Here is a 27634-nt window from a genome sequence, read left to right on the forward strand (position 1 = left end):
ACTTGCAAAATAGCAGGGTGTTCAAATACTTATTTTCCTCACTGTATATATATAATTATATATTATAGATATATATAGATCAGTGGAATAGAGGCCCTCTGCCATTCTGTGTTCTGCCTTTTTGTTTGAATTAAAATTACTGTTGCATATTTAAACTTTTTGAAAGATGTTAGCTAAGTTCATTACTTGACTGTTGTTTTGCATATAATAGTTTTCTAAAACTTTACATTATTTGGATAATTGTTAATAAAATCTGTAAAATTAGATTTTTACAGAACTGAAAGTAGAATAATATTTAATATAGTTTTAATATATTTTTTGTCCAATTTTGGTGTGTTACTTTCAATAAAAGTGTGATTTATTTTATTGGTTTATAGTTTTTCAATTCAGATTAATTAAATTCATGAAATTAATGAAAAAGTATAAAATTAATACAATTATAAACAAAATATTTTTTTTTTTTTTAAATAGGTAAACATTTCGGTTTCGGTTTCGGTTTTCGGCCAAGTGCATCCTGGATTTTCGGTTTCGGCCCAGAATTTTCATTTCGGTGCATCCCTAGTTCTTTTATGTCATTTTTTGAGCTTGACAGTAACGAACATGACTAACACACAGTATCAGATTTGGATCGGTCTCGTCGTACCGATACCCGATCCGTCTAAAAGCTTATCGGAGCAGATACCAAAACAGGTATCGGTGCATTCCTAGTTTACATCGCCATGTCTTCGTATGTGTTTTGTGCTCCAACAGCAGTTCAGAGGAACTCAAACTGGAGTATGACCTCACAGACTGTTGGGAAGCTGAAGCCTCTTTTGAGTGGAATGTTTTGTTTAAACAAATCAGTTTATATGCCTAGCTTTGACTTGCCTAAATATCACACAGAGAAGTTAAAGGAATAGACCCTATTAGACAGTTCATTTAAATAATGTCTCATTATAATGAAGTGCTTTTATATTTCATCATGTCATCATTTCAATTAATCTGTGAGATATCAAGCAACAAATCAGTTTCAGTTCATGTTCAGTTCATGATTTCTTGTGATTATTGAGTTTTAATATTTTGTAGCAGTGGTGCTCTTATAAAGGGATCAATGTGAGCAGTTTTTCGAAGAGGGTTTTGCATGCTGTCAGCTGTTACTTTCAATATTGACTCGTCTTAAACATTGTTGAGGTATTTGTTTTATGATATTAATTTGACTGTTTTGAGTATTTTTCTTACCTGTTACCATATACGTATTTTGTCATTCAACTCACCTCTAATGAAAATCATTATTTTTATCTCTCTACAGATCTAAACTAGGGATGCACCGAAATGAAAATTCTTGGCCGAAGCCGAAGCCGAATAATAATGAAACGCTTGGCCGAGGGCCGAAGGCCGAATACCGAACATGGTGTTTCACATTTTTTCCATTTTTGACAATTTTTTCACCATTGTATTAATTAAATAGTAAAAATTTGTTTTTTACTATTTTGTCTTGCTTTTCAGAGAAAGAAAAAAAAAACAAATTACAAAAATCAAATTTTAAAATATTTATTTAACACTGAACAATTTTTAAAGATTCCAGCAGATATTATACAAACAAAGCACAATATAACTTCTATAAATTTACTAAATAAATTAGTGTTTGGCCATCTTTGAAGCCCCCCTTCTTGAATAGCCTACGTTAGGCCTATAACTAACTGCTGAAAGTAGTTGTAACTCAACAAAAAGTGCATTGAAATGTGCAAAAAATGTGGATAAACCCACAATAAATGAATAACTGTCCTAGACATAAGCCTACTTCTTCAGAAAAAGTGGCAGGTTCTTCTTTATGAAAAGTAGCTTCTCTGCTTTCTCACATGAAAGTCTGTTCCTCTTCTCATCGATAACATGAGATGCAGCACTAAACAGTCTCTCGCTGTCTGTGCTTGTGCATGGAGCAGACAAGTACCTGGGATCAGAATAGTTACAATTTTAAATATTGCAGTTTTCTAAAAGTTGCTCATTTCAAAACAAACAATGTCTCAGAGATAATGAAATGGTTGAAAACCGGTGTAGGCCTACTATTTTAATACACTGAAAATAGTACCAAATACATAATATAAAATACAGTAACACTTTACAATAAGGTTCCATTTGTTAACATTATTGCATTAACAAGCATTAACTAACAATGAGCAATACATTTGTTACAGTATTTATTAATCTTTGTTAATGTAAGTTAATAAAAATTCAATTGTTCATTGTTAGTTCATGTTAGTATAAGTGCATTAACTAATGCTAACAAATACCACTTTTGATTTTAACATTGTATTTAGTAAATGTTAACATTTAAGATTAATAAATGCTTTTAATAAGTGTTTTTTATTGTTAGTTCATGTTAACTAATAGCCTATTAATGTTAACAATAGAAACTACTTAAGTTTTACCAAAATATAAATAAAATCTTAAATTAATTTCCCATACAAGTAGCCTACCTGCGTGCCATCTGTGCCAGGTCGGGAAAGCGACCTTGATTGGTCCTCCAAAACTCGAGAGGGTTATTGCTCCTGGGAGTGGGGACTTCTGAGAGATAAGCATCTAACTGTTGAGCGGTTGAGCTTGTCCTCTGTCTTGCAAATGTGTTATTCTCTTGGAGGATCTCATCGAACATGTCAGACAGCGAGACGGTGCACGGCTCATCTGTAGTACGAGCCCGTTTTCTCTCTGCGCTGTTTTCATCTCCTGCGCTGTGCATCACCTGACCGTCTTCATCACCTAGCGGCTTTCCCAAATCCAACTCGGCCTGGATCATTTCTCGTGCGCGCAACTTTTTCCCCACATCCAAGTAATGATCTTTATATCGTGGATCAAGTACAGTACAGGGGTTCTGAGTCCGCCTGACTAAATCGTGTGCTGACAGCCTCTAAGAGCGCACTTTTAGTTGTTTTCACTCCGTGGTCTGTTTCAGCCTCTTTGTTTAAAAGTCACTTTAGTGCTGCAAGTAATGGTATAACGTCTGCCACAGATGCATCAGATGAGTTTATTTCTTTTGTTATCTGCTCAAAGGGGGCGAGAAGATAGAGAACGTTCTCGATTAACACCCACTGGTATGCGGTGAATGTCGCGGGCAGATCATGATCTGCTATGTAGCCAGGACTCGATTTTGCGCAAAAAGGCTTTCCAGCATATAATATGTACTGTTCCACCTTGTGCTCACATCTTGTTGGAAACGTTTTTGTGGCGTTCTGAGCTGTTCTTGGATAGATTGTAGACGCGCATATGCAAGCGGGGAATGTTTGAAGTGGCCAACAATTTTCCTGCCTAACGCTATCACATCCGCTATACTGCGCTGAATAAACAATCCCTCGTTGACTGCCAGTTGAATTGTGTGTGCCATACACCGTATGCCTTTCAGATTGCTATCTTCCATGGCTTTAGCCATATTTCTTGCGTTGTCACTGACTACCGCATACACTTTAGATCGGTCGATACGCCAAGTGTCAAACATGTTGCTGCATTTATAAAGCGCGCGCCTCTCACTCACGTTACTATATGATCGCGTCATCAAAAACGTCATTGTTCGGAAAAATTTATTCGGTCTTTTTACTTATTCGGCCGAACACCGAAAGTGCTTATTTTGTTATTTTCGGCCGAATAATTTCGGTTGCCGAACATTCGGTGCATCCCTAATCTAAAGAGACGTAATGATTGCATTTTAATTAAAGCTTCAGTTTTCCAGCTGGTTTTTCCTCTTTGTTTAAATCCATTATGATCACACAAGATGTCGGCATGTAGTTTACGATACATCTGGTATCCTAGGATCGGCCATATTATGCCAAATCACTGATAAGCGGCATCTCTTATCAGAAATGTATACATCGGCTCCAGCATGTTTATCTTCTCTTGTGGCACGACCACAATCACATTGTGTAATCAGTGTGGGAGACCAGGTTTCAAATCCTTCGTTGAAACCAGGAAATAATCTGGTTTGCGTAATCAGTGACAACCTCGATTCAGATGTTGCATTTTCTGTTCAGGTATAGGGTTTGGGTTTGGGGTACAGTTTATGAAATATGCAATCCACTTCACTGCATTACAGCTCTAAACAACTCGCTTCACAACTCACTTTTGGTGCCCTCTGTAGATATTACACCCAGAAAATGGAGCTTACTCTTGCCCATATGCCCAACAACACACCGCTTTGGCAACTGGGGGCAGTGTTTCACATTTCGGTAATCACAGACTGATTTTAGTTAAAGAAAAGTCAACCTTCTGTTTCTGATATTCACTGTGAGATCAGTTTGTTGAATCACAATTTTTTTCACTTGAATGTTTGAACTCCTCCCTGCATAACTAAGTCTAGAGAGAACAGCAAAATGAAGACATGGAGCTGTTCAAACCATGTTAACAAACCAGCAGATTGACGGTCTCAAAACACAAGGTTGTTACCCTAATTAAACTGAAAAACAATAGGGCATGTCGCTTTTGCTCTAATTCCATATATGGCATGTCTCTCTTTCTCTTGTTCTGATTATTTATTTTTCTCAGTCAGATGATTGTTCTAGTCACAAAGGATAAATAAGATTTATCCTTTGAAGCAAAAAGTTTCTCTCGCAAGTCTTGCTCACGCTATTTCTCTCTCTACAAACACTGATTCTTTGTTTTCTTTTTGGTCATTTTTAACTAAGAAAAGTTTGCTTTGTAACTGCAAGCTTGTATACTTTTACAGAATTAACTTTTGTAGGCTATTTTTGTAAATAGGAATTCTGTTCTTAAAAAGGAATAAGCTTGGTTTAATGAAAATATCAAGTGGATGCCTTTTCCTGTACGTAGTCACATCCTGCTCAGTATGTGGCCAATATTTGGAATCCTGGTTTTCTAAGAAGTCTGAACTATTTCCTCTTATTTATTTCGCCTTTTTTTAACCAAACAAGTCATTAAAGAAAAGAATTCAATAGTACAGGCTGCTTCTAAATCCTGTATTCCAAACATCAGCTCCTGTAACAAGTGAACTAATACACATGCACTAAAATTACTTTTCGTTTAAAGTTAAATTTGATTTTTAGTGCAAAACAAATCCCTAAAATGTTTAACTGGTCAAAGCAGATAATCCAGTCAAAATTCTGCTCACTGCATCCTTGATAATGCAGTGTTTTTGACACAGCATGCTAATCCACAGAGTGGTTAGTGGGTGTGTGTCTGCTGTGCCGTCAATAACTGGTTAAATTTCCTTAAGTTGGTGTCATTAGATTTAAAGATGGACACTACCACAAAAGTTTCTTTAAGTATTTTTAGTATCTTTCAGATTTAGGTTTCTCCCCCTCATTTTGTAAAGCAGAGACCAAAGACACTGAATATGAGCTTTTACAAAGCACATTCAAATTAGCCTATACTATATGTCGGCATCACACTAGCATACTAGCTTTATGCTTTTTAATGTAGCCAGATCTGTCAAGGTTTGATACCTTTCACATTATATTTTTCCATTGACCTATAATAATAATTTGTACTGCATGAGTGCCAGTTGCAATACATACACTGGGCTTCACAAAGGCTGGTAAATATGTGGAATTAGAGCAAGTTAAAGTAGCTCACATACATTACAGCTTTGAATTGCTGTTCTGATCCTGTGGTTCTGAAGATCCTCCAAAATGTGATGTCTACAAGCTCATTCTCGTTCAACGCCTCCTTTTAACTGTGCTACATATCTGGAGATTTATTGGTGGATAAACACCTATAAATCTCCCTGGCTGTGCTACAGTAGGCCTACATTTCACTCTGCAATCCGGGTCATTCTGGACTCAAACCCTCACTCTTCTGCTCTCAGAAGCTCTTCAGGTACCTCATATGCCCCCTTACTTCCCATGGGGTCTCTGTTGTGTTTAATTGATGCACATTAAGAGACTCCATGGATATATTCAGTTCTAAAGATATTCCTCATTCATTGCAGTTCACTGTAAATCACTAGTTTGCCCTGCACTTCCCTGCAGAGGTGATCTCTGGTGTGTTAAACCTCCCAGCATAGTGCCCAGGGCAGTGGTCCTATGATGTCAGGCTCCTACAGTGCTCCTACTATTGTCACTAAGCTTGAAACCCCACAGTGAGGCCTTATTAAACAGCATATTTGTGTGGATTAGCTAGGATGGAAGAATGTGTTGTCATGGATATGGAAAGGTCAGTCTCCTGATGGGAACCCAAGCATGTAGTAAAGGATTAGATCAGCCTAACATCCTAAATCACCCTCATATCGCTTTTATTGTGTGGAAGAAAAATGCTATGATAGTGGATGTTGACTGAGACTAATATTCTGTCTCATCTCCTTTTGTATCCCTCTTCACAAAGGAAGTCATTCAGGTTTGGAAAAAAAAAGATGAGAGTGAAAATGTAAAATGATGACTGGGAAAAGTAAGTCATATTATTTAGCATAGTCTTGAGCTAAACTCGTAAAGATTAAGTTTGTGAATGTATGAATGCGGAGATTTTTTTTTTTTTTTTTTTTTTAAGTAATGTTTCTGGAATCTGATGGGTTTTTGTAGTCATGGTTAATGAGTGCATCTAAAGCTAATGACAGAAAACTGCTGCATTCAGTTCAATGAGATGTCTTTGGATTGATTTATACCAGATGAAAGCCCTATTTGTAGAAGATTAGTTTCATTTTGTGACGTGGCGTAATGTAATAAATACTAGAGTTTCTCTGTGATTTTAATACCTTGCAGTTAGTTCATTGTCAATATTTTTTCCAGACTTTTTACATACTGGTAAAGATTACAGTGTCTTTTACCTTCAATTAAATGGGCAAAAAATGACCCCAGGTTATACTAATCCTATGCTTGTAAAAAATCAAGCAAAACCGCACTGTTCAGCCTGTGAGCCCTTTCAATTACGTGCGATTGTAGTGTGTAAATGCAGAAGACCCTACGATTTCTCCTGACATTGCTTATCCCATGTGAATCAATGGTAAACACAATACAGTCCACAGTAATAATTAATTTACAAAAAATTTATTTGGAAAACTAATCCCTTAGGGCTTAACACTACATGGTTGACATTAATTCATGTAAAGCTAGGAGAATACAGATCAGCCGAATTATAAATACTATTTGCGACTTAAAAAGATAAATAAAAAAAAATCGAGGGGTAATATTGTCTTAATTTTGTCTCATTTGAAATTAAATTGAAATTATCTAAGGGCGAGATGCTTCTTTTCTTTCTTTTTTTTTTCTTCAAATAATCAAAGGTTTGGGCATCTACTTATTTTTATTATTACCTGTCATGGTCCTGTCACTCTGTCAGTATGTCAGTCTGGGTTTTTGTCTGACAGGACCAATGCATCATCATCCTATGTCTGTCTTGTGTTTCGTGAGCGCACGGTTTGGGATGTATTCCCTGCTGTGTGCTCTTCGGTCTGCATTGTTTCATGTCTGGAGTATGGTTTCTGGGTCCTGACTTCCTATTTGGTTCAGTTTCAGTCTGTGTCGGGATTCGGACACACGTGCGCCATGTGTGTCTGTTATTTATATGGATGCATCACGCTTATGTCATCTTGGCAGCATGCACTTGCGCCTATGGTTTGTTTGTCTCTCGGGAACATGGGTATGCGTTGCGCTCGTGTTGCATGCCCGGTCGCAAGATGTCTTCATGTTGTGCTGAGGTTCGGTCACTTTGGTCTAAGGTGGTCGTTTGGTGTTGCTACGAATTCTCTCATCTTGTTTGTCGGTTGGCATGGGCGCATATTGCCATAATGTCTTGGCAAAATAAATAAGAGTAAATAGTTCAGATTTCTTAGAAAACCAGGATTCCAAATATTGGCCACATACTGAGCAGGATGTGTCTACGTACAGGAAAAGGCTTCCACTTGATATTTTCATTAAACCAAGCTTACCGGTATTCCTTTTTAAGAACAGAATTCCTATTTACAACAATAGCCTGAGAAATTACTTAGCTGCATAGAAAGTTAAAAGATGCTCTTTTCCTATTTAGTAAATGACTTAACCACTGTGCTGTCTGTCTGCACTGGTGTTAGAACGGTTTGAAATGTGCCATATTTTCATCCTTAATAAAGCCTCTGAAAGCTTTTTTCAATTTCATAATGCACAGTAAATAAAGGGCTTCGAAGGAGATAATAAAAATTGTACATTGTGTTTAGCAGCATGGTTTCATGATAAATTGTGCAAATTGTAAAAATGGCATATCGGATGGAACTGGAAACTATTATTTTTGACTCAAACTGGTTTCAGCGTATAAACTTAGGGTGCTTTCACACTGGCAGTTTAGTTCGAAACAGAGCATGGTTCGCATGAAAAAGTGGTAATGTGAAAGCTGTCATGCGGACCGGGGGAGCGCACTGCGGTACCGAACACGAGACTAACCATAGGAGGTGGTCTGAGTTCGGTTGCAATGGAACTGTTGCGCGATTCGCATGAATATGAAAGCAACTCGAGCTTGCACTCGTTCAGGACGTAAAGTAACCTGTGCATGCGTTTTTCATTCCTGAAAGTCCCAAAAAAGTAATGACACCACAAAGACATGCAAGTACAATCAACACTATAAATACTGTCTTTTTGTACAATCAACATTATAAATAGTGTTTGTGTATCTATCTATCTTATAAATACTATTATAGTTTATAAATATAGCGTAAAATAGGAGATGACAGTGGTGATAACTTCACCTTGGACACGAGCGTAAGCGTGCAGTGTAAACAAAAATGCTAATTAACTCCTTGCAATCAGCTGTCTCCTCAAAAATGCCGTTTGAGAGCGGCAGCAAGCCATTTTCCCCTGGACATCTGATGAGTTACGCCAGGAAGCGCACATATAAGCAGTTGTCGTTCACTCTGCTGTGCATAATGGCACCAAAATAACAAAAAACTAAAAGTACGATGAGTAGCGTTGTGTTCACCATGCGTGTTTGTGATGACCTAAGATGAAAGCAAATGGACCGTGGTTCGATAGAATCAAGTGAGAGTGAAACCAGTTCAACACCGGTGACACCGGGAATAATCGCTTATTTAGGTTTCTTATCAGATATAGTTTTGTTGGCATTTTTCCCAAAGACAAACTCTGCTGTGACTGGCACCATGTTGTTTTGTCATCTGACTCTGTACATTGAAAGTTTAAACCTTTACTGACAGCCCAAAATCATCTGAACTGAGATCAGTCAATTTAAATTAATTTAAATAATGCTTTGCATATAGCAAAGCCAACATCCACGCTTGTGAGTACAGGGTTGCAAGAGGTTAAATTGTTTGGAAGGATGCACAAAAAGATTGCAAAACCTCTAATGTATGCATCATCAACACTGCATAAGTGATAATAAGTACCATTCCCCTTTGCCTCTTTTACCATTGTGTTACTAAATCTGTCTGATTTTTCCCACTATAACCCAGAGCCACCCATATGGCTATTTGTGAGTTTTATGTCCTTTACAATGCATTATATTTCTGTATTGATTTATGTCTTAATTTATGACAGATTTGAGGAAACAGGTCAAAGCTAATTTTTTTTTTCTCTTAATGGTGCCTTTCTTATCTTTAGAAATGTTTGCAGATTTCCAGTTTGAGGAAACTGTAAAAAGTGCAAAAAGTAGACCAATCATCTACACTCTTGATTACAAGCAAGCATACACACTCTCTCTCTCTCTCTCTCACACACCCACACACACACACACACACACCCACACACACACACACACACTAGGGTTGCAGCGGTATACCGGTTTCACGGTATACCACGGTTTGAAAATTGTCGGTTATCATGCCATGTACATTTGCTTATCTACGGTATTGAGAAAAAAAATGCAACTGGACGGAGAATCTCAAGTGCGCATCTCCTTTATTCCTTGCCTGCCTGACAGACTCGTCAACTTGCGACACACGCGTGCGCTGCGAGTTGAGGGGGTCTGACATGAGTTTGTGTGTGAGTTAAAGCAGTGTTTCTCAACTGGTCTAGTTGGACTTCTCCCATTGATGATATTTCGGTGGCCACTCAAGTGATAGACTATTTAGGACTGCTGGGGCAGATTTAATGATAATCTCGCAAACAGCTAAAGCAGACATGAGCAACATACGGCCCGCAGCTCATTTATCTTAAAAGGCGTTTTTATTTTTCATGGGATATTTCAGTTAACTTGCATTGGGACCTAACACGTCTCGACAAGGGTTTAACATGCTCAGGGTTGCCAGATAAGAGACAAAACACCCTCAGTTTGAGATTTGTACTTGCGTAAATTGGAAATCCATCCATCCATCCATCTTCAACCGCTTATCCGAAGTCAGGTCGCGGGGGCAGCTGCTCCAGCAGGGGGCCCCAAACTTCCCTATCCCGAGCCACATTAACCAACTCTGACTGGGGGACCCCGAGGCGTTCCCAGGCCAGTGTGGAGATGTAATCTCTCCACCTAGTCCTGGGTCTTCCCCGAGGCCTCCTCCCAGCTGGACGTGCCTGAAACACCTCCCTAGGGAGGCGGCCAGGGGGCATCCTTACCAGATGCCCAAACCACCTCAACTGACTCCTTTCAACGCAAAAGAGCAGCGGCTCTACTCCGAGCTCCTCACGGATGACTGAGCTCCTCACCCTATCTCTAAGGGAGAAGCCCGCCACCCTTCTGAGGAAGCCCATTTCGGCCGCTTGTACTCGCGACCTAGTACTTTCGATCATGACCCAACCTTCATGACCATAGGTGAGGGTAGGAACAAAAATTGACCGGTAGATCGAGAGCTTTGCCTTTCGGCTCAGCTCTCTTTTCATGACAACGGTGCGATAGAGCGAGTGCAATACCGCCCCCGCTGCCCCGATTCTCCGGCCAACCTCCCGCTCCATTGTCCCCTCACTATTTTCCCCTTTACCAAAATAGTTAAAAATATTAATAATTACACACATCACCTTTACAAATTTGTTTCAGGATTTTACATGAGTAAAAGAAAACAAAATGTTTCACTTTCATTTGAAATAATCTAAAGGTAGAATCTATTAGACCTCATTTTATATCAACAGTGGCAGTTTTAGTTAAAGTTTCAAGATGTGTTTCAGCTATTATTTATTTTTCATAAATACATTAATTTATTATTATTATTACTATTATTTAAGACTAGCACACTGACCATGGTAATGAGGAGCCTTTCCTATGGGATGATTTTAATCTCATTATGATTAATGAATGCACACACAATTATGCATGTACTAGATAAATGTTGTGAATGTATTTTACTAACCACAAACAAATGCCATTTGATTTGAATCTAAGGAATTCCTGATTGAATGATTGTGCAGCGATTTGAACAAATACAGACATATTTGCAAATAAACATGTTCTGTTCTACATTAATAAATCCAAATTTGCTCATGTAAAAATGAATCCGTGCATTTGTGGATCAGACGACACACGTGCATTTATTGACATCTTGTTCGAATCGATCGTGTTCGGTTCGTTTGGATTTTGAGACTTCCTTTTCGCAGTTTACAGCATTCCACCCACACATACACACACACAACTAACGAACAAGCCAGTGCTATTCTTTAACGTGAACACGATTCGTAAATGTGTGTCACTATACAATGAAACAAATGCTTTTCAACCGGTGTCTGTAGAATTAAGAATTACTAAATGTGCAGCAATTTGTACAAATAAAGTCATATTTGTGAGTATAAATGTTCTGCTTTGTATTAAAGTGTGCTTTGTATCCGTGTGCAAAAAGGAATCCATGCATTTCTGGATCAGGCGACACGTGTGCATTTATTGATTCCTTGTTGAGTCGATCCTGTTAGGTTCATTTGGATTTTGAGACTTGCTTTCCGCATTTTCAGCATTGACGATCCACACGCAACTGAAAGGCAAGGCAGGCAGAATTACCAAGTTGGCCTGCCCTGGTTTGAGAACTTATAAATATAAATGCACGCGTGTAATTATCAGTATGTAACCTAAAAAAATGTCCTCGCAAACCACACACACATGTCCTCGCAAACCACACACACACGTACTTCCTCTCTCCCGTGAGCATATGCACTCATAAGATGAGCCTTTACTGTCAGAGTACTTTGAAACCGACCTCACATAACTTCCTCGCTCCTCCGCTCTCACTACCCTCTACGGCGGGGCGGCCCACAGGTACTAGGTGGTCCCCCAGATGGATAGAGCGGTTGCGATCCACCTGTGCCCGGAAAACGCCACCACCTGGAGGGATCGCCCGGTACTCCCCTCCAAGGCCTGTAGAATGACGCCGTCGCTGACGGCCAATTCCTATAGCTCCACCAGACAGACCACCTCCGCCCTGCATGCCATGGTCCTCCTGCAAGTCCACCAGGCCTAGGCACTAAAAGATCTGCACTTGGGTAGTCCTAACCCCGACGTGCTGCAGGAACTGCGCTCTGCGACCGACTTCGCCCTCCGGGACACGAAGGTCACACCGCGCGTGGGCACACGGGCAGGCGATGGCCACCCTCGTGGTCCAGGTCGACAAAGCCCGCTTTTCCCCAGATGCGGGAGGTCGACAAAGCCCGCTTTCTCAATGCCACCATCTCCCAGCTCGGCCTATTTGGCGACACCGTCGACGACTTCACCCAGCAGTTTTCGGTGGTGAAGAAACAGACGGAGGCCATCTCCCACATCATGCCTCGCTGCCGTTCCAGCGTGAGCCATGCTTCGTCTGCTTGCTGAGGGTGTCCCCCTGCACCTTCTAAACGTCAGGCAGCTCCGCCTAAACCTGGGCCCAGCTCTCAGCCCCAGCGTCGAGCGCCCCAGAGGAAGCACATGCCCCCCGTCTCTCGGACGTCCTTGAGGACCCAGAAGGCTCTCAAGCGTTCCTGAGACGGATGACCCAGGGAACAAGATGTTCGCTCTGGAGCTGGTAGGCAGACCTCTCAAAAGGGCCGGGAGGAGAATCTTCATTTAAACACATTCTCAATAAAAGAGCTATTTCCTCATTACATGGATCATCTGGCCCACACATGCCATTCTCACAGCAACCCGGAGCCAAATGCCGGCAGTCCAGGCACCCCGGACGCAGACCCCTGGCCACCGGACCATGACTACTGTCCCCCGGCCAGCCGGTTCTGACGAGTCCTACACTGGACCTCCTCCTCAGTCACTAACCCCCCCCCAGTTTGTGGAGCAAGGTAAGTGCTTCGAGTCCTTTCTCAGCACCAAAGCCTCGGGACGTGCTTTTACCTCCCGACACAACACTACCTGCTCTGCTTCGCTGCGAAGCACCACCAGGTATGTCGAAAACGATCAGTGGCCAAGTGCCCCTCACACGGAGCTTGGATGCGTGGCTTTCGCTTCCCAACCTGTTACGTTGGTTGGCCAGAACCATTCGACTCAGCTACACGATTCAGTTCGCCTGGCCACTGCCCACTTTTGGTGGTATCCGCTTCACCTCTAAGAACCCTTTTACTCAAAGATGCGACAGAGCCTGTCCCTCCAGCCGAGATGAAGAAAAGTTTCTACAGCCCTTAATTCATCGCACCCAAAAAAGGCAGTGGCTTGCGACCGATCCTGGACCTGCGAGTTCTTAACTGGGCATTGCACAAACTCCCGTTCAAGATGCTCACACAGAAACACATTCTATCACGTGTCCGTCATCAAGATTGGTTCGCAGCAGTAGACCTGAAGGACACGTACTTCCATGTCTCTATCTTGCCTCGACATCGACCCTTCCTTTAATTTGCGTTTGACAGCCAGGCATGTCAGTACAAAGTCCTCCCCTTCGGCCTGTCCCTGTCCCCTCACGTCTTTACAAAGGTCACAGAGGCAGCCCTTGCCCCGCTAAGGGAAGTGGGCATCCGCATACTCAACTACCTCGACAACTGGCTCATCCTTGTGCACCGATACTGTGTGCCCACAGGGACCAGGTGCTCAGGCACCTCAGTCGTCTAGGGCTTCAGGTCAACTGGGAAAAGAGCAAGCTTGCCCCGGTTCAGAGCATCTCTTTTCTCGGCATGGAGTTAGACTCAGTCTCAGTGACAGCGCACCTCACAACGAGCGCGCGTAGTCGGTGCTAAAATTACCTCACCCTGTTCAACTATGCACAGCGGTTCCTCTAAAACAATTCCAGAGGCTCCTGGGGAATATGGCACCCTCCGTTGCAGTCGCTCAGCTGGGGTTGAAGCATATGAGACCGCTTCAGCACTGGCTCCCATGCTTGGCACGTCACTTGTTCCCTCCCTTCGGGGATGCTGGGAACCTAAAAATGTATGACTTTTTTATGGGGCGTTGGGGAAGGATACCTGTAGTCTGACGCAGCCTGCTGCTTTGGCACACAACTGCCTGCCCGCTCCTGCATTAGCAGTTTACGTTTCAGCGCATGGCGTGATTGAATAGGGACCCCTAGTGCCGCTTCAATCGACACACCGTCGAGTGAGCGACAGAAGGGGAACGTCTAGGTTACTATTGTAACCCCCGTTCCCTGATGGAGGGAACAAGACCTTGTTTCCCCCCAGCCACTACGCTATACCTAGCCACTGTAACGGCCGAACCTCATTCTCGGCTCCTCAGCGCAAAACCTGAATGGACAGACGCACGATTCCCTCCTTTTGTACCCGTATGTCCGGGGGAGGGACATGCAAATTCTGTCTGACAATTTTTTATTGGCCTTTTCTCAAGTTCAGTGGTAACCGAGGCCTTCAAGAAATACCCCTAGTGTCGCTTCAATCGACACAACGTCTCGTTCGCTCCATCAGGGAACAGGGGATTACAATAATAACCTAGAAATTTTGTTAGAACCTGGACATGAAAATGAAACAAATGAGTAATTTCTATGACCAGATGTTCTTCTAAATATGCTCAAAATTAGTTCTATATCTGCTCAAAATAAACATAATTTTCTCAAGATCTCTTACAATGGTCTTCACAACTGAATGTGTGATATGGCAGAATTAGCTTCTTGTGTCTATGAATGTGCTGTTGTGTGGTGTCTAGGTTAAACAGTTTAAACATCAGAAGGATATAATTATCAGATAATGGGATCATTCAGGGTGACCAAAAATATGTGTGAGATTCAGACACTAATCACCAGTGCGGCAACAGATGGGTTCATTTCTCACAAGGAAAAGCTGATACTGCACAGTCACCTGACGTTTTGGGAATGTTACATAAGGGAAGTGATGTGCAGTAGCTTTGCTACAAATAGCGAAGCTACTAGCTTAACTACATTTCTGAGTAGTGAGGTGGTAGCTTTGCTAGTTTTTAAATCAAATCGTTTTTCCAGTAGCAAAGCTATACTTTTTACTAGGGAGCAGCGTAGCATTGAGACAAAAGATACACTGCTACGTCATGCCTTGTACCCGGTGTTTACTGTCACCAGTTTTTAATCAAAACTAAAGATGTCCGTTCACAAATGAATCACTCACCTGAGTCGGTACCTTACATGTCTGAATCAGTTCGTGATTCAATCTGAATGACTCTGAAAGCTTGCGCGTGCTCCCACTTGCCAATAAGCTCACAGAGTATTTTATAAAATGGAAATAAAGATAACACTGTTTGTAGTGGATCTACAATCAATGGAAACTAAACCTGCAAATGGATCCTAACTTTTGCCAGTGATGAAGAAATTCTTTATTAAGTTCAACCCATTTGCATCTTGTAAATTACTTCTGCATGTAAATATATTTTCCATCCAAAAGAGTATCAAAACACCTACACGAAAAAACATAAAAAGGTACCATGTCATTGTTTTGTTTTCTCTTCTTGCCATTTTCAACTACACACAATGCTTGCAGAACAGTAATGTCATCAAGATGACCCAGCTGAAACACAGGTGGAGTGTATCCATTTACAGATCCATTCAGGTGCATTAGCAGAGCTTGTAACTGTGTCTTTTTGATGCTTTGTTTTATTGACCAAAACTTGTGCTCCAGATGCGTCACTAAACTTGAGGTGAACCAACCGGGGTGCCAATGCTTCCTGAACCGTGGGTGGCGAACCGTACGGTTAGTTTTTTACCGAGAACTATTATGCCCTTAATAGTAATAATATAGCAAAATACTATTGTATTTGTTTAATTACCTTGAAGCACCATGTAAGTACAATAGTATATGAATATGGTAATCATATATCAAGAAAATTGGCCTCTGATGATATATCCTGTAATTCTGTGTCTGCTGTATTTCTGTATTGTATAGATCAGGGGTGCCCACACTTTTTTGTGTGATGATCTACTTTTAAATGATCAACTCAATAAGATCTACCAACTAAAAATTCACAGTTTCATTTAAAATAAGAAAATGATTGTTGGGACTACTGCATGTATCCCTACATGGAATTCATCTTCTAATTAATACAAAAATATATAATAATGTTCAATGTTGATATCTTTCCGTTTTAAAACTAAACCCAAAACACCTACAGCACAATAGATTACAATAGCCAGGGCATTTACCTTATTCTGATGACTTGCACTGAATGGAATCAGACAGTTTTGTCTAATCCGGGCAGTAGCATCGCAATTTCGCGCTCTGTTCTCAGAACTCCTTGGAAGGCGTGTATGCGCAAACCTAGTTGTCATGGCAACTGAATAAACAAAACCTTGCCTGGTCAATATTTACTCGTCAAGTGCAAGTCAGACAGAAAATAAAAGAAGGAAAGACATTATATTTATTTTTATAAAAATGTATCGAAAGTACATTTAAATTTTGTGCGATCTACCACCATTGCCTTTGCGATCGACTGGTAGATCGCGATCGACGTATTGGGCACCCCTGGTATAGATTAGGGATGCACCGAATGTTCGGCAACCGAAATTATTCGGCCGAAAATAACAAAATAAGCACTTTCGGTGTTTGGCCGAATAAGTAAAAAGACCGAATAAATTTTTCCAAACAATGACGTTTTTGATGACGCGATCAAATAGTAACATGAGTGAGAGGTGCGCGCTTTATAAATGCAGCAAAAATGTCGGCGGTGTGGAAGCACTTTAAAATGTCCGAGAAAGAGGCAAAAACGGCCGTTTGCAGACACTGTTCTGCTGAATTGTCCAGAGGGGGTGCATCTGCAAAAACTTACAGCACTACAAGTTTAATTTATCACTTAAAATCAAGACACCCCGAGCAGCATGCAGAGTACGAGAAAGACACTGCGGCAGCAACAGCAGCAAAAAGGAAAGTAGCTCCTCCCGGCCCCAGGACACCCACTCCATCTGTGGCTGACTTCTTAGAAAAGGCCAAAAAGTTTGCCAGTGACAGTGCCAAAGCTAAAGGCATTACGAAAAGGATAATGGAATTCATCGCATTGGATGATCAACCATTCTCGGTTGTAGAGGATGTTGGATTTCGCAGGCTTATAGACCATATTGAGCCCCGTTACACCATACCTAGTAGACGCCATTTCTCAGACGTGTGCTTACCTGAGATGTATAACGTCGTTTCAACTCACGTCCATGAGCTCTTGGCTACAGATATTGCAGCCCTAAGCTTCACGACTGATATATGGAGCTCGGATGTAAGCTCCACCAGTATGCTGAGTTTAACTGCGCAGTGGATCGACACAGATTTCAAGCTACAAAAGATTGTGCTGCACTCACAAGAGTTTAGAGGGTCCCATACAGCTGCAGCCATTTCAGAGGCGTTCGCCAACATGTTTGACACTTGGCGTATCGACCGATCTAAAGTGTATGCGGTAGTCAGTGACAACGCAAGAAATATGGCTAAAGCCATGGAAGATAGCAATCTGAAAGGCATACGGTGTATGGCACACACAATTCAACTGGCAGTCAACGAGGGATTGTTTATTCAGCGCAGTATAGCGGATGTGATAGCGTTAGGCAGGAAAATTGTTGGCCACTTCAAACATTCCCCGCTTGCATATGCGCGTCTACAATCTATCCAAGAACAGCTCAGAACGCCACAAAAACGTTTCCAACAAGATGTGAGCACAAGGTGGAACAGTACATATTATATGCTGGAAAGCCTTTTTGCGCAAAATCGAGTCCTGGCTACATAGCAGATCATGATCTGCCCGCGACATTCACCGCATACCAGTGGGTGTTAATCGAGAACGTTCTCTATCTTCTCGCCCCTTTGAGCAGATAACAAAAGAAATAAACTCATCTGATGCATCTGTGGCAGACGTTATACCATTACTTGCAGCACTAAAGTGACTTTTAAACAAAGAGGCTGAAACAGACCACGGAGTGAAAACAACTAAAAGTGCGCTCTTAGAGGCTGTCAGCACACGATTTAGTCAGGCGGACTCAGAACCCCTGTACTGTACTTGATCCACGATATAAAGATCATTACTTGGATGTGGGGAAAAAGTTGCGCGCACGAGAAATGATCCAGGCCGAGTTGGATTTGGGAAAGCCGCTAGGTGATGAAGACGGTCAGGTGATGCACAGCGCAGGAGATGAAAACAGCGCAGAGAGAAACGGGCTCGTACTACAGATGAGCCGTGCACCGTCTCGCTGTCTGACATGTTCGATGAGATCCTCCAAGAGAATAACACATTTGCAAGACAGAGGACAAGCTCAACCGCTCAACAGTTAGATGCTTATCTCTCAGAAGTCCCCACTCCCAGGAGCAATAACCCTCTCGAGTTTTGGAGGACCAATCAAGGTCGCTTTCCCGACCTGGCACAGATGGCACGCAGGTAGGCTACTTGTATGGGAAATTAATTTAAGATTTTATTTATATTTTGGTAAAACTTAAGTAGTTTCTATTGTTAACATTAATAGGCTATTAGTTAACATGAACTAACAATAAAAAACACTTATTAAAAGCATTTATTAATCTTAAATGTTAACATTTACTAAATACAATGTTAAAATCAAAAGTGGTATTTGTTAGCATTAGTTAATGCACTTATACTAACATGAACTAACAATGAACAATTGAATTTTTATTAACTTACATTAACAAAGATTAATAAATACTGTAACAAATGTATTGCTCATTGTTAGTTAATGCTTGTTAATGCAATAATGTTAACAAATGGAACCTTATTGTAAAGTGTTACTGTATTTTATATTATGTATTTGGTACTATTTTCAGTGTATTAAAATAGTAGGCCTACACCGGTTTTCAACCATTTCATTATCTCTGAGACATTGTTTGTTTTGAAATGAGCAACTTTTAGAAAACTGCAATATTTAAAATTGTAACTATTCTGATCCCAGGTACTTGTCTGCTCCATGCACAAGCACAGACAGCGAGAGACTGTTTAGTGCTGCATCTCATGTTATCGATGAGAAGAGGAACAGACTTTCATGTGAGAAAGCAGAGAAGCTACTTTTCATAAAGAAGAACCTGCCACTTTTTCTGAAGAAGTAGGCTTATGTCTAGGACAGTTATTCATTTATTGTGGGTTCATCCACATTTTTTGCACATTTCAATGCACTTTTTGTTGAGTTACAACTACTTTCAGCAGTTAGTTATAGGCCTAACATAGGCTATTCAAGAAGGGGGGCTTCAAAGATGGCCAAATACATTTTTATTTATTTTGTTTTTACTCATTTATTTAGTAAATTTATAGAAGTTATATTGTGCTTTGTTTGTATAATATCTGCTGGAATCTTTAAAAGTTGTTCAGTTTTAAATAAATATTTTTAAATTAGATTTTTGTATTTTGTTTTTTTTTTTTCTCTGAAAAGCAAGACAAAATAGTAAAAAAAAAAAAAAATACTATTTAATTAATGCAATGGTGAAAAAATGGAAAAAATGGAAAAATGTGAAACACCATGTTCGGTATTCGGCCTTCGGCCCTCGGCCAAGCGTTTCATTATTATTCGGCTTCGGCCAAGAATTTTCATTTCGGTGCATCCCTAGTATAGATGAATAGTATACTGTATGTATGCAAATGAAATTATGTTTAAATGGGTATGGGTTTGTAGAGGTAGTAGGATATATATACAAACATGGTTTGTATAAGAATCATGTCTAAATATAAATGTAAGTTTTTTTGGGTTTTTTTTTTTACGTGCTCATACCGGTACGTATTGCACCATACTGTAATACTGTACCATGGCTTTGTTAAAAAATATGTGAATAAGTCTTTTAGATGCTTTGTCTATGATGGTATGCTGCGTGCATCTGTGGTTGAAAACATTTTTTTTTTAAGCTTTTACCTTAGCTTAACAAAATTTTCCGTTGAGTAGTTTGTAGCTCAACTTAATACATGTTTTGAGTAGCTTGCCCTATGCTGCATAAGGGGTATAAACATTAGCTGGATGTATTTTTCCTATAAAAATCTGTGGTCTTATTTTGTAGCTTTATAAATGTCACAAATTGTTTAAAAGTCCCTCTTCTGGTGTAATAAAGCTGTTATGAGTTTGTTGGTTTATTCTTGCTCCAGTAATAATTGTTCCCTTTACAAAAAGCTTCACTTTGATGCTGCGCTGCTAAGCGCTATGGGGAACAACTCTAGCTGTGAACCGAGCTGAAATAGTGTGTGTAACACGTCAATGAACATTGACTGGAATTTATAGCCTCGGCTGATGTAATCATTAGATGCACCTGTGGCCAGGCTATAAATGGATACGTCACCAGGTGTCGTCAGAAACTCTTTTTTCAGAGCGATTCTGTTTCTGTGTGTTTCACAAACCCTGTCAAAACTTTCTTTCCTCTGATAGAAGTTAGAATCAGTTAGGCAGTGTGCAGTGAACGTTGTTCTCTTTTCTCTTCTGTTTAGGAAATTATATATATATATATATATATATATATATATATATATATATATATATATATATATATTTCTAAAAAGAAAGTAAAAGAGAGAATGACTGAAAGTCATAAACGGTGCGTGTTCCCTCTTCTCGCTCTATAGCTGAAGACGACACACATCAGTTTTTGCTGTTTGTTTGGGGGTAAGAGCACGCTGCTCTCGCATTGCAGCAGGGCGGGTGCGAGCACTGCGATTTGCTTTAACAGGCAGAGTGCGTCGTGCTCGCCTCGCTTGCTTCCGGGAGTCAGCACTCACGAAAAAAAAAAGATCGTTCGTGGGGCTCTTGCATGGATTTGGCTGAGGAGCAAGAGACGGGTTGTTCCCTTTCTCTCACTTTCTCCCCAAACCCAGCTGGTCCTTCACATGATCTCGAAGCGCGTTCCGACGCTTCTTCGGATCATGAGGTGGATCGCGATTCTCTTCCGCCTCCGAGCTTTCCGTCCGCGATAGAAAATCTACGGAGGAATTGCTCGATGTTGTTACTCGTGCGGTTGCCAGATTGGACTGGCCACGTGAAAAAGAGACCCCCAAACGCTCCAAATTAGGGGATAGATTTTATCTTCCAGTCGAAGAAAGGAACGCCTCATGGGTCCCTTCCTTCTTTGATAACCTCCATGAAGAGCTTTATTGCTCATGGAGAACCCCTAAAAAAAAATATATATATATATATATATATATATATATATATTTTCTTCCCGTGTTCACATACCCTCGACGTCATTATATTCGACTATCGTGTGTGCTGAGGCACGGGGGTATTCAGTGATGCCGCCGGTCAAAGAGACGCTTGCGGGCTATCTCTCGCCGGGCTCGGCATCGTCACTTAAGAAGCCCTCTCTCCCCTCAAAGCCTTGTAGGACAACCTCCACTTTAGTGGGAAGGGCTTATCAAGCAGCAGGTCAGGCTGGTGCTGCTCTGCACACTATGCTGTTTTACAGGCGTACCAGGCTGACCTCCTGGACGACCTGAGTGTGGGTTCTGCGCTTGACGAGCAAGCCTCAGACTCGCCTCGGTCCTGACTGAAGGGAGGCTCAAAAGCAAAGCCTGGTGAGACGTGCTCCTCCTCCCAGGGATTGGGGACAGTCTCGCCGCTCTCGCCAGCCCCCGAACCAAGACCCAAGAGAAAACCCTGACGGTCTTGCGCCTAGATTAGGGGGTAGCGCCCCTCTGGACGGGGTGCCTGCTTCACTTCACCCCTCCCGGTACCCCCTCGAAGCCCCTCCATTCCCGCCACCTCTTGGTGTTTCGGGTTGCAGAGGCTTCCGTCAAAATTGGGTGTTTTCGCTGTTCCTGCATTTTTTCAGGACTCGAAACACCCGACAACCCCTCAACAGGAAGTGTTAAAATATAATACCCATCTCAGAGATCCTGGCAGCGTGGAAACTTCTGCCGGATATATTCTTGTCTCTGGGTCTTATAAGGGCATCAGGATTAAATTCACTCGCCGCTTTTCTGTGTTTCAATGGCGTGTTCTCACTACCGTAAACCGGATTTCTTTTTTTGTAAAAACAAAAAACTCAATCTCCTGGTTAAAGGGGCCATGGTATGTGTTCCCCTTCTAGAGAGAGAGTTAGGTTATTACACTAAATACTTCCCATTTCCCATGGAGGGTGAGGGGTGGCGTCTGGCTTAGATCTTAAAGCTTGAACTACCCGTGGGTGTTCAAGTCCAAGATGATGCCTGTCAAGACGGTCGTGTCTCAAGCCCTACAACTCGTTTGGCTGGTCACCATCGATCTTATGACGCACTTCTATACTTCATTTAGAAGTTCTGCCACAACATGGAAAGTTCCTGAGGTTCACTTCCGGGGGCGAAGTCTTCCATGGTCAGGTTCTTTCACTCAGCCTAGCCCTTTTTACCCGCACATTCACAATGCATGATGTAGCGCTGGCTCCTTGCGACTCCGGGGCATCTGCATTCTGAATTATGTAGACGACTGGCTGATCCTAGCGCAGTTCCAGGAACTGGCAGTTCAGCACAGGGACATCGTCTAGCTCATCTGTTTCTCTGGGGTTGAGGCTCAACGCCAAGAAAAGCATCCTCTCTCCCACTCAGAACACTCTCTATCGGGGCATCGTATGGAGTTCAATCACAATGCGGGCACAACTGTCTCCCGCTAGTATTGAGTCCATTCAGATCACCCTGAGCAAAGTCAGGCTAGGTCAAGGTTGCACTGTTTTCAGTATCAACGATTTCCAGGTCTCAGGGCGAACGCGTCCACGGTGATCCCTCTGGACCTTCTGCTCATGAGACTGTTTTTTGTTGTGGCCAAAAGCCAGGGGATTTCTTCCAAGGGCCAAAACCCCTAGGCTAAATAGGGTTACGCGCCTCAGGCTTCGTTCCCTTTCTATGTGGTTCAGACCCCGGTTTTCTGCCTTGGGTCCCACTCTTGGTGTGTCTTGTTGTCGCAGGCTGCTAACGACAGACGCCTCCCTGATGGGCGGGGTAGCGGCCTTAAGTGGTCGTCCAGCTTAAGGGGATAGGAGGGTCGTCAGCTCGGTTGTCACAGTCACTGTCTCGGGTTGATGGCTGTATTTCTGGCCCTGAAATACCTCCTCCTGAGGCTGCCATGTCTTGGTGCGTGTGGACAATACAGCGGTAGCCTCTTACATAAATCATCAAGGAGACCCACGTTCCTGTCAGCTGTATTTCTGACACGTCGGATTCTCCTTAGGGCCCAGGGCAAGCTCCTTTCACTCAGGTCAGTTATATCCCTGGATGCCCGTATATGGGAGCAGATTTACTGTCCAGACAGAAAATACCAACGGGGGAGTTAAGAACTCCACCCTAAGGTAGTAGTTGGCCAGAGTTCGGCCAGCAAGGGTTTTTGCCTCTTACTGATAGCACGCGCTGGCCGAACAGGGCTTGGTTCTCGGAGCGAATTTCTTCCCTCGACGGCTCGCCTTGGGAGATTCCGAAGAGGAAGGATCTTCTATCTCAGGCACAGGGCAATATTTCATCCCTGCCCCGAATTGTGGAATCTTTCATGTTTGGCCCCTAAGGGTACCAACTGAGGGACACAGGGCTCTCTCCTGAGGTTATCGATACCTTTTTAAATGCCGGCCTTTTCCACTTGGAACAAGTTTGGGTGAGATCTTAGGGCAGAAGAGGACCTCTTCGCCTCTATGAATAGCGCAATGTCTCCTCTACTTCTCCCTGAAATCACCCAGCCCCCTTGGGTCTGGACGTTAAGACACATACATGACCCAGAGTGCATCTGTATGCGTTTCTTTCCCTGGTTTCTCTGCTCCCGGGAGTCTTGGCAATGTTCACCAGCAAGGGTCTTGCCTCCTATTAATGGCGCTGCGCTGGCCGAACAGGATATGTTTCTCGGAGTTAATTCCTCTCCTCGACGGCTCGCCTTGGGCGATTTCGAACAGGGAGGACCTTCTCATCCTTGGCCCGAATTGTGAAACCTTTCATGTCTGACCCCTAAGGGTACCAAATGAGGTTCACAGGGTTTTCTCTTGAGGTTATCGAGACCATTTCAAGTGCTAGGGCTCCCTCCACTTGGAACTGATCTGGGTAGAATTTACAGGGCAGAAGAGGACCTCTTCGCCTCTGTTGATAGCGCAATGTCTCCTCTACTTCTCCCCAAGTCGCCCAGTCCCCCCTCCCCCTCGGGAGGGGCTGAACGTAGTAACGCAAATGCGCCTGCATGCGTTTCCTTCTACTGAATTTCTTATTACAGATCAAGCTAACTGCCAGTTTGCTTCAGTTCTGGATTTTCTGTAGAAAGAACTGTCAGCGGGCACTTGCCTCGCCACTGCCAGGTTCTATGTGGCCACTGCGGTTTGCCACGGCTTGGTGGGCGGGGTGCCCTCAAAGAGACATCCTCATTATTGCCCGGGCCTACGAGGCGCGCGGTCAAGCTTCGCCAGTAGGTTTCAGGGCGCACTCTACCAGAGGGCTCTCCTCCTCTAAAACCTTGGCAGGCTGGTCCTCTCCGCACACATTCATCAAAATTGAATGGTTTAGATGTTTATGCTACTCCGGGCTCTTATGCCCTTGAGTCGACATCTCAAGCTCATGTCTGAGACCTCTCGCGTTTTTGTGAGTACACTGCACAACTGTAGGGGTCCGGACAGCCCCAAGTGCGGCGGCGTGGGTATTGCGTTCCCCATAGCGCTTAGCAGCACAGCATCAAAGTGAAGCTTTTTGTAAAGGGAACATCTCGGGTTACATGTGTAACCCTTGTTCCCTGAAAAAAGCGGAACGAGATGCTACGCTGCTTTGCCGCATTGGGACGTCCCAGGACTGCTCTTCAAAAAGAAGTATCTGACGACACCTGGTGACGTATCCATTTATAGCCTGGCCACAGGTGCATCTAATTATTACATCAGCCGAGGCTATAAATTCCAGTCAATGTTCATTGACGTGTTACACACACTATTTCAGCTCGGTTCACAGCTAGAGTTGTTCCCCATAGCGCTTAGCAGCGCAGCATCTCGTTCCGCTTTTTTCAGGGAACAAGGGTTACACATATAACCCGAGACGTTTCTCAGCAAGTTTAAGATCTGGGGGTTTAAGGTTTCTATTTTGAAGGTCAAGATTGGTATTATAAACACACCTCACCTCAGTTAACTAAATATTATTTGTGGCTCAGAGCTTTGCCTCCTCCCCAGGCTGACTTCAGTTCTTCCAAGATCTTTGTGTGTGCTTTGAGGATGTCGGTATTCTGACAGTTTTGTGTTGTTTGAGTTGCTGCTTGGACAAACTACAAAGCTTGATTCCCCCATAAACCTGTAAAATTAGGTTTACTTTGAAAACATAATACACTGTTTGAGACGTGAACACACACAAACACACACACAAACACTCTGCTTCTCATGCATTGTATAATGATGAGTAAGGATGGTAGACTATTCATCTAATGTCCATCATACATTTTTTGATTTAGCTTTAATATTTTTAGCGCCGATGATTTAAAGATACATTTTGAGTTTTAGTGTGCTGCTATAACTGTTAGATTGTGCTCTAACTTACTTCTAAGTTGTGTGTCTAAATATATATATATATATACAGTATATGTGCTTATCCATTTATCGCATAAGTTGCTAATCTGTTTTTGGTCAATATCACTCTAAACCAGCCAAAACAGGGCATACTTAGACATTCTACTAACTAGTCGATTTTGGAAATAGGTACAGTTGATGTCAGAATTTTACATACACTTAGGTTGAAGTCATTAAAACTAATTTTTTATCCACTCCACAGATTTAATTTGCATTTTTTATGATTTATACATTTTGTTTGGTTAAAGATTAGGCAATTCAATTAGATGGAAATGTGTTATTAAATTGAAATTATGGATATACTTTAAGAATAGGCAAAAATATTTTTTTGAGTGTATAGAGTTAGGATGAAAATAAGGTGCTTTTAAAAATGACCTGAGGGCAGTTTCCATTGAGTACAATTAATTCAAAACCGCTGTTGTTTAAGCCATTAACTGATTATGCAGCAAGGCAGCTGCCTACATTTACGGATGCAGCCCTTTTCTTTTCCATTCCAAAATTAATCTGTGGGACATGGAAATCTAAGCTGATCTGGTATAATATTTTATTTATTTTTTGTACAACATATCAAATCTAGTGCATCTGACTTAATTTCATTCCCTCAAGTGTGAAGTGAGATTTCCAACAGTGTGTGATAGCAGTAGGCCTATCTGTGGATGGATCCCTGTTGCTGTATGTTTTTGAACTTTCTACCAATGATCATGTTACACTAACACATGCTAAGCCTGAGTGGCCATGAGTAATGGGGAAGTAAAGCTCAGAGTTGATATGAACTGACAGCTCTTTTTCTCTCTCTACATGCCTCAATACATTACAGACACACATATACATATAGACAATGTACAGCCAAAGATCTCTGCATGATGGAGGTTTTTCCAACATGATCACACATGAAAATTGACATGTTGCTGTCCAAATGTGAGTTTGGTATGGAGGTTGCATTTTTTCTCTAGAATTATATTTTTTCTTCACTGACACTTAGGCTTGGTGTTGGGTTAGGGAGTAGGGTTAATAAAATATGCATTCCTGTAGACTTTATTAGAACATCATGAAAATAACTCACTTTTGGCACCACTTTTTTGACTTTATGTGCACAACATAAATACCTGTAAAGCTGTTCATGCAACAAAAAAATCACTGTATGAATGTGCTGTTCAGTTAATGCTTATAGCATTTATGACCATACGCCGATAAAGGAAAGACATTTAAGATGTTTACATTACCTTACACATTGTTGGCTTATTTAGTGTAACTGGTGCAAGATTGTGCATGCAATCACGCTCATTGTTTTATGTCGGGCCCAGTCAGGCAGATTGCATTTCCATTTGGAATTGTGTTTACATACATGGAATTGCAGAGTTTACATACTTCATGTTTAACAAAATTTGAATCTCCCTGCAATTCATTTCAATGAGTTATTAGGCATGGATTTATCCATAGGCTACTAAAACACTTTCTGATCAACATTTTTATTAAATAAAGAGAATTTGAAAATATTATGACTCGTGATTGAATATTGCCAGCTAATTAACTCCTGTCTTGTCTTTTTGTCCACCCTTATTCCTTTGCCTCTTATTTCCTCTTGCCTTGCATCGCTCTCTTCCCATCCTCCCTCTATCCCTCTTTTCTCCCAGTTTAACCCCTCCAACACAGATGCTTCTGGCCGCCCCGATTGGTGGGAGTGATGTGTGAACTAGGTACTCGTTTCCTCACTGTCCCCTGCTGCTTTGTCCTCAGATGCTTGAATTCAACATTAAAATCAATACACTTAAATAAGCACAGATATCCCCTATCAGCTCAATACTGCTATCCACCCTGCACAGTAATTTTACACTCTGATTAAGAAGACCACCAAGGCAGTATCCCCAGGCACAGATATGGTAAATGTGGGATATATTTTCTCACAATTGGTCATATTGTTGATACATAGTTGTATAGTGTTGTATAAAAGTACAGTAATTGGACATTTTGCCACATTGTTTCTGCATTATATAACAAAATATCAAACCATG

General features: G+C 41.8%; 1 protein-coding gene across 2 annotated transcripts in view; it reads left to right on the forward strand.

Annotated features, from left to right (window-relative positions):
* The window catches only part of LOC127631271 (solute carrier family 23 member 2-like), a 65276-nt gene that overhangs the window by 7530 nt on the left and 30112 nt on the right, over positions 1-27634 (forward strand). The window contains exon 2 of one of the 2 annotated variants that reach the window (XM_052109342.1): positions 27257-27319. The exons of the other annotated variant lie outside the window; for it this stretch is intronic. Coding sequence (XP_051965302.1) covers positions 27307-27319 — 13 coding nt within the window. The 5' untranslated portion in view covers positions 27257-27306. The remainder of the gene's footprint in view (positions 1-27256; positions 27320-27634) is intronic. 2 annotated transcript variants of the gene reach the window in all.

Source organism: Xyrauchen texanus, chromosome 37 (assembly GCF_025860055.1).
Source record: "Xyrauchen texanus isolate HMW12.3.18 chromosome 37, RBS_HiC_50CHRs, whole genome shotgun sequence".
In the NCBI taxonomy this organism is placed as follows: Eukaryota; Metazoa; Chordata; class Actinopteri; order Cypriniformes; family Catostomidae; genus Xyrauchen; species Xyrauchen texanus.